This window comes from Helianthus annuus, chromosome 11, assembly GCF_002127325.2.
Source record: "Helianthus annuus cultivar XRQ/B chromosome 11, HanXRQr2.0-SUNRISE, whole genome shotgun sequence".
In the NCBI taxonomy this organism is placed as follows: domain Eukaryota; kingdom Viridiplantae; phylum Streptophyta; class Magnoliopsida; order Asterales; family Asteraceae; genus Helianthus; species Helianthus annuus.
Window position 1 is genome coordinate 132,181,466 of NC_035443.2, and position 7,866 is coordinate 132,189,331.

At 37.0% G+C, this 7,866-nt stretch overlaps 1 protein-coding gene across 2 annotated transcripts; it reads left to right on the top strand.

The window, feature by feature from the left end:
- The first annotated feature begins 1,043 nt into the window (after positions 1-1,043).
- LOC110884307 (ER membrane protein complex subunit 3) lies at positions 1,044-4,903 on the top strand. 2 transcript variants are annotated; one of them, XM_022132015.2, is made up of 9 exons: positions 1,100-1,289; positions 1,370-1,463; positions 2,128-2,247; positions 2,343-2,391; positions 3,258-3,357; positions 3,456-3,517; positions 3,653-3,711; positions 4,077-4,215; positions 4,689-4,903. In XM_022132015.2, exons 1-8 carry the CDS (start codon positions 1,138-1,140, stop codon positions 4,182-4,184), a joined length of 744 nt encoding a protein of 247 aa, XP_021987707.1. In that variant the 5' UTR covers positions 1,100-1,137; the 3' UTR covers positions 4,185-4,215; positions 4,689-4,903. The 2 variants fall into 2 exon arrangements, with proteins under 2 accessions (XP_021987706.1, XP_021987707.1); XM_022132014.2 differs by lacking the exon at positions 4,689-4,903 and having other exon boundaries at positions 1,044-1,289; positions 4,077-4,346.
- Positions 4,904-7,866: the final 2,963 nt, after the last annotated feature.

The following is a 7,866-nucleotide window of genomic DNA, read 5'->3' on the forward strand; positions in this document are numbered from 1 at the left end:
ACCAATATACACCGCCACTCGTTTTTGTTAGAAGTTAAAAAATTAGGCGTATTTACAACACATACAATCACAAGATGGATGACGTCAGCGGGGAACGGTGAAATCACATGGCTGGCTAAAAGTGGCGGCGAGGTTTACTTTTTTTTTTTTTGCATAAAATAGTTATTTATAAGTCCCGTTAAATTACGATTTTATCTCTTGTTTAAAATTACGATATTACCCCAGCTCCAAATTAAATTTATACTTTGCCTCCCGGCTTAAATCTACGATTTTGCCCTCTGTTAAAAAATACGCTTTTGCTCGCCCTCGGTAAAAAAATTACGCTTTTATCCTCAGCGAAAATAACGTTTTCGCCCTAGTTCAAAATAAAATTTTGTTTTTCCACCGATTAAAAATTACGATTTTACACTAGTTTATTATTTTATACATACTTTAAAATTACGGCTTTGTCCACTGTTTAAATTTGTGTCCCCAGTTCAAAATAAATTTATGCTTTTGCCCACAGCTAAAACTTATAAACTTTCGCTCGGTTCAAAATTACGATATCACCCTCAATTCAAAATTACGTTTTTGCCCCCATTGCAAAATAAAAAATTGGTTTTCCCCAAGCTAAAAATTATGATTTTCCCCTCGGGAAAAAATTGATTTTTCCCCCAAGTAAAAATAAAAATATGACTTTGCCCCCAGCTAAAAATCGTGTTAAAAAGCTGTCTAACACTCTTTTTACTATTTCTTTCTAGCAAAACTATAGTACTGTTTTTTTAATTGGTTAAGAATTATTCGGCCATCGCCCCGCAACGCGGGCGGGGCATCACCTAGTTTGATACATAGGTGTACATCGTTTTTAGCCAAACCGGTTCAGTTATGAACCAGATCATTTTTTTCATTGTGGGCTCCAACTGGTTGGCCCAAACCAGATCAGTTTAGGAATCAATTAATGGGTTGAATATCCGAACCCACTCAAATTGGTTTCGTCTACTTTCCAAACCAGTTCACCAAAAGAAAAGGAACTAGATTACAAACTCATAGGTTGGGTTATAAACCGGTTTGACGGGTCAACTTAAGAGGATATACAAACAAACAAAGCTCTAGTAAACAAGAAGAGATCGATCAAACGAGAGATCCGATCAATCAAGAATGGCAGAAGAACTAGTATTGGACACAGCGATCAGAGACTGGGTACTAATCCCCCTATCAATCGTCATGGTTCTCATCGGAATCCTCCGTTACTTCGTTTCCAAGCTCATGCGCACCACTCAATCACCAGATGCCAAAATCATCAAAGAAGGGTCAGTAAGTCAGTTAGTTATTTGTTCTATTTTCATTAATTTCTATTCGTATATGACTGAATTTGGTTCAAATTTTGTAGGCAGGTTGTAATTAGGGCTCGAAACCTTCGAGCGGCTGCTGGATTTATTCCGCTTAAGGCGTTTCGTGCTCGGAAAGTTTATTATACCAATGAGGTAGGGTTTTTGGTTGAATTTAAGGGGTTTGTGATTTTGAAGTTGAATTTTTGTTGATGAAGAGGGTTAAGTTAGTTAGTTCTAACAGTTGATGTTTTCAAAGGCTTTTTTCCTTTTTTTTTTTTTTTATAAGTTGTATCAGTCCATGTTTGTTAAGTGGTGAAGAGAATTAATGTGATTTTAAAGAAAGATTTTACTTTACCTTCAAACTATGTAGTCGAACCTACCAATGGCGTGCGTCTTGGTCGGCCTCGTGCCGATTTTCTGTGCGCTTTTTGTAGTTTGAAGTGCAAGTCTATGCACATTAAGTCGCCTTGCGCCTAGGCGCGCTTTTTTAAACCAAGGCTTATGAACCGGTCTGAAACAACTAAAATTGGCCTGGAATTGGTTTAAAACAGCCTAAACAAATCTAAAGCAGCTAAAAATGGCTGGGAATACATGTGCTCCTTGCTTTTCTCTGGTGATTGTTTTTTAAGCGGCTTGTGTCTAGGCGACACGCTCACCCTTTGCACCTCGAGCATTTAACTACCTAGCCTTTGATACGTCATACGTCTGTCCATTGAGATCTCTCAGTTTGTTTTAGATTAGCTTCATTAGAGCATTTTATATCTTAATGCATGTGAATTTATATGATAATCAGGTGTCATTGCTCTTCGCTTTGCAGGAAAACGGTTTACTTCATGTTCCCAAGGGCCAGGCTCAGAATCCACAGGCACAAATGTTCTCTGATCCGAACATGGCTATGGATATGATGAAGAAGAATCTTTCGATGATCATACCGCAGGTATGCTGTTCCACATTGTTAACAAGTTTCTTTCAACAAAAGTACTGTTTCCCCGTATACGAGATCTGATCCTATCTTCCCTCCTTCGTGCGCAGACCCTCACTTTTGCATGGGTTAACTTCTTCTTTTCCGGATTTGTAGCAGGTATGCTTCCATTTTGCTTCTGTTGTACCTTTAACATGCAACTTTTTCGGTTTACCTTTTCCCAACATATAGTTTGATCTTTTGTTCTTTAAAGTATCTCTTCTGATATACTTGGTTTTCCCGTTTAGCTAAACGGGTTGGGTTTGTGTCAACCCGACGTGCTCGTGGGTGACCCGTTTAACCTTTTTTTTTCTTAATATGTGTTTTGTGTCACAAATTAACTTGGTTGGATATTTTATGGCAATATCTTAAATCTTAAAAAATGAATTGATAGATTTATAATTGATATATCGTTGTTTTATATACATGTATATTTTTTTTTTGTTGTAAAAATGTAAATTTAGAGTTATAATATGCAAAAAAAAAAAGGTAAAAATTCGGGTCAAACGGGTCGTGTTCGGGTCAACCTGCGAATATACATGTCATGTTCGGGTTCATATGTCTAACACAGTTTTCGGGTTGGACCTGCCAACCTGTGAACACAACCCGTTTAGCACCCGTAGTTTTAAAAGGCACGCCTGATGCGCAAACGCTGGAAGCGAGCTGGCCGCGGTGCCTTTTGCACCTTTTAGTAAAAAATTGGTCAAAGTTAGGGTCTGTAGGAGGCCGATATGTAAAAACAACGTTAGGGATGAAAAATTATGAAAGATTTTCTTGATAAAAAGGTCGTACGGATGAGATAGGCTCAGATTTTGGTAAAAACAACGTTAGGGATGAAAGATTTTCTTGATAAAAAGGTCGTACGGATGAGATAGACTCAGCTTTTGGTTGTACATAGTGCAACGCCTCACACATTTTTGAACCAAGCTGATATATTGTTATAATCGTCTGAGGATTTTTTTTAATTCATGTGTTTGTTTATCCAGCAAAGATACCGTTTCCACTGACTCAGAGGTTTAGATCCATGTTACAAAACGGGATTGATTTGAGTACCGTTGATGTCAGCTATGTCAGCAGTCGTTCTTGGTATGCCGTTATGCATGTATAAAGTTGGCCTCTTCGGTTCTTTTTCTCTTCATAATCCGGAATTCTAACTGATACGGTATATGTTTTGTATTTATCAGGTACTTCCTTAATTTGTTTGGACTGAGAGGTCTGTTTAGTCTTATTCTCGGAGAGGAAAATGGTTAGTGTGTGCCTTGAACTTCTAATTTTTAATTAGTTAATAAAGTCGTTTCAGTTATTAATTACATCTTTAACTTTAGTGAGCATCTATTGGGAGTTTACTTACGCCTATTCTTGTCGTTATTTAACAATGCAGCTACAGACGATACACAACGTATGATGCAAATGAGTGGATTTGGCTTTGATCCATCCAAGGTACACACATTCCTTGAAGGCAATAGATATTATTTTTTATATATATTTATAATTTTTAGATATAACATAATATGTATTTTTTTTATATATTTTTATCATAATATTATGCTTGTTGTTTATTACGTAAATATATGTTTAATATATTAAATAAATATTATGTAAAAAAATAAATAATAGGCTTGTTAGGCTCGTTTAGGCTCAATAAGCTCGGCTTGATTTGAGCTTTTAGTGAGCCTGTTTCGAGTGGCTCACGAGCGTCTGTACTTGTTTACACCTCTATTATATGGTTCATGAATTCAGTCATTTTGCATCATGAACAAATGAATGTTGATATTTATTATTTTTCTTTGAATTTGAATTGGCAGAGTTTGGGTGCTGAAAAAGATGGTCTGGACATAGTTCAGCATGATTGGGTCCTTCCAAAATTCGAGCAGCGGGCTCAAGCCGTGCTTAGAAAACGCCTTAGCAGCTAAATTACTATACACGTGTTGATGCTGACTAGCGGTAAGTTATGGCTTTAAATCTTTTCTTATTGAAGTTATTCGGGTTGTAATACAGTTAATTCTCCAAGACAAATGTGTTCATTTTTGTCAACAATCTTGCATCAATCAAAACCATACAAAATCCAAATCTCACCTGGAAATAGACCTATGCAAGCAAATGGGTATATGCACATTAAGCTGCACGTTTGGACCCGAACCTGTTTCTATCCGTTAAACAAACCGACCCACAGGACACCGGTTTTGCAACTCAATAGTTTGCAGCATTGGTCAGCCTGTGTGTCGGGTATAATTTATAAATCAACGTGTCTTAAAATGAGGTTTCAAGATACAATATTTATATGTATGGTGATCTAAATGGAGTCGGAAAACATGTAGCCACCGTCCACGTCCACCCACCATTATCGTCTGTACACCACTACTAGTTTATTTTAGAAATCTACATACGTTAAAAAACAAACAACCTTCTTCTTGCAGGCTGCAAAGTTTTGGTCCACCTCTTCTTCTACAGATGATTGCAGATGTGGTCCGCAGACTGCGGACATTTTACCTCTTAAAAACAAGTTGCACCTAAATAAGCTATATATTAACATTTGATGTCCATTTATGAATATTAGTAATACATGATTTATTGGTAACAATTCAAGGTTTATATGATTTCCAAAGATAATATATTCAAGACTTACAGTTTACACTCTGTTCTTCGAGTCTCATTTAATAGGGGTAGAAGAAAGAAAAGAGATGAAAATAGGAAAATTGGTTTTTAATAAACCAACCTTTGCCCCATTGGTAAATAATAATCCAACCTACAGAATTGGTATATTATAATACTACCTATCAACATGTTGGTACTCAATGAACTTCCGTTAGTTTTTTTTAACTGAAGTTAGTTTTTAAGTTTTATTTATTACACAAACAGTCCCTGTAGTTGTAATTTACTAGTTTTAACTATGAGTTAATAGCCAAAATGGTCCCTGAGGTTTGCTCTCTCTCCAAACACCCTTCTTTCTCTTCTCTCTCTCTCATCTCTGTCGAACACCACCACCACCGCACCGCCACCACCGCACCGCCACCACCACCACCGCCACAACAATTGTTACCTGCAATAGTCTGACTATAGCAGAGAATGTACAACTAAATCAAACTTTAACATGTAAAATTTGCCCTAATATTAAAATTTTGATATAGAAAATTACAGCATGAAGTTAGATATTATGTTCCTCGATTCATTACAAATTAGGTTAATAGTATCATTAAAATCAGTCTAAACCTAAAGGATTTCATGAAATAAAACACAAAAACTCGAAGATTAGGTTAACTATTTACCTGATGAGCGATGATTTGATCGATTTCAAACTGTTGTTACTGAATCTGCATCGAAATATCTTAACTGAGAAACGTACGTTCCGTTTCCGGTTACCGTTTCGCATTGTTATATGATTTAAGCACCGGATTACCAGAATTAAGAGACAAACGTTGAACCGGTGAATCAATGACAACCGTGAACTAACAATTTACAGAGAATCGCCGATTTCGGTTCCTTATTCAGTTGCTTGGAAATCGAAAATCATTTACAATGTATCGCCGATTTCTGTTCGTGAAGAAGAATCCACCGGCGCCGGCGGTGCTGCGGCGGTGGTGGCGGTGCGGTGGTGGTGGTGGTGGCGGTGCGGTGGTGGTGGTGGCGGTGCTGTGGTGGTGGTGGTGGTGGCGGTGCGGTGGTGGTGGTGGTGTTCGACAGAGATGAGAAAGAGAAGAGAAAGAAGGGTGTTTGGAGAGAGAGCAAACCTCAGGGACCATTTTGGCTATTAACTCATAGTTAAAACTAGTAAATTACAACTACAGGGACTGTTTGTGTAATAAATAAAACTTAAAAACTAACTTCAGTTAAAAAAAAACTAACGGAAGTTCATTGAGTACCAACATGTTGATAGGTAGGATTATTATATACCAATTCTGTAGGTTGGATTATTATTTACCAATAGGGCAAAAGTTGGTTTATTAAAAACCAATTTTCCATGAAAATATGAAAAAACCATGTTTCTGAGATTTTTTAAGGATAGAAGGGGAGGGGAAAGGAGGGAAAAGGGAATAAAATTTGTTAATATATTTATCCTCCCAAATCGGAGAGAAAATCTTATTAATTACTAAATACCCTCATATCTAATTAAAATATTTTTTGTTTAAAGGGTATAATGGTAAAATTGTTCATTTCTTTTATTTTCCTCCTAACTCGGGAACACATAAAATGCTTGATTTCTTCTGGGGGGGGGGGGGGGATATTCCACGGTCCTCCCAACCGCCGAGGTGATCCCACCTCGCAGACCGCCACCCAGCAAGCCTGAGTCTGGGGGTAAATCCGCTACCGTAGGGGCATTGGGAACGAGCAAGACTCGAACCCGCCACCTCCGGGTTAGAATGCGGGCTGGTGGCCATTGGGCTGACGCCCAATGGTTGCTTGATTTCTTCTATTTTCCTTTACTTTTCATTAAACTCGGGAACACGAAAAAAATCAAATCTTTCCCTTCCTTTTCTCTCTTAATTCATTTTCCTTCCCCTCCCCCTCTTAAATGAGACTCGAGAACACAGTGTAAGGGTTGAACGAATATGAGTTGGTTTGAGACCAAACTTATTACCAATATTTTGGGTTTTAGAGTTTTGTAACTGATGGTTTTGGTTATTTCTTTTTAGTAGAAAGGTGCTTCGGTTAATTTTGTCAATCGTCGATGGATGATGTATATTACGAAACGTGACAACTCGTGTTGAGTATCATTAAACATTGCCCACGTACGGCATATGGATAGGATTGTGCCGGGTCCACCCATCACCTCTTACCTTCACGTTGGTAGAGTGCATGTTTATGTGGCCACCAATAAATGAAAAAGGGATCGTCATCCAAAAACGGTTATGCCCAAGAGGCTCCCACTCTATATTCGATAGTGACAAGCAACATGGAATATATATAGGTGAAGTATAGAAAGAAAACTCACTTGAGTTGAAAAAACTTTAAAATACCCTAAGTAATATTTTTATTTTTTTTTCTAAAAAAAACAGGGAATGTAACATACATATATTTGAACATTTTTATAAAAAAATGTAAAAGGCGCCGACTAGTTTTTATTTTTTTAAATGTTCAAAATCTGTATGTTACATTTTTTTGGACATATGTATTATGTAACATGTAATTTTTAACATTTAAAAAAACAAACTATTCGGCGTTTTTTTTTTTTTTACAAAAATGTTCAAATATATGTATGGTACATTCCCTTTTTTTAGAAAAAAAATAAAAATATTACATTGTGTTTTTACAAGGGTTATATATATCTATATACACACACTCATGAACTCACACAAATCCGGTTATGCAATCTCCACATCTCTCTTACATAATAGTTTTCCAATTAAGTACGGTCACTTATTCTCAAGCTAGAGGGTGGTCACAAAAAGAATTCCTTTCTTGTGGCGAGGCTAACGACGGTCGGTTTTTACAGATTCAATAGGTCCGATCCGACCCTAAATGCTCAAAGAAATCCTCAGTTAAAGGTAGTATCCAAATTCAACCGTCTTAAGGTGCTTGCTTCTCCATTAACGTCATTCGTATGAATAACCTGTTAGAGAATGGTTAATCAGAAAACAAACGAGAACACCCACTTTT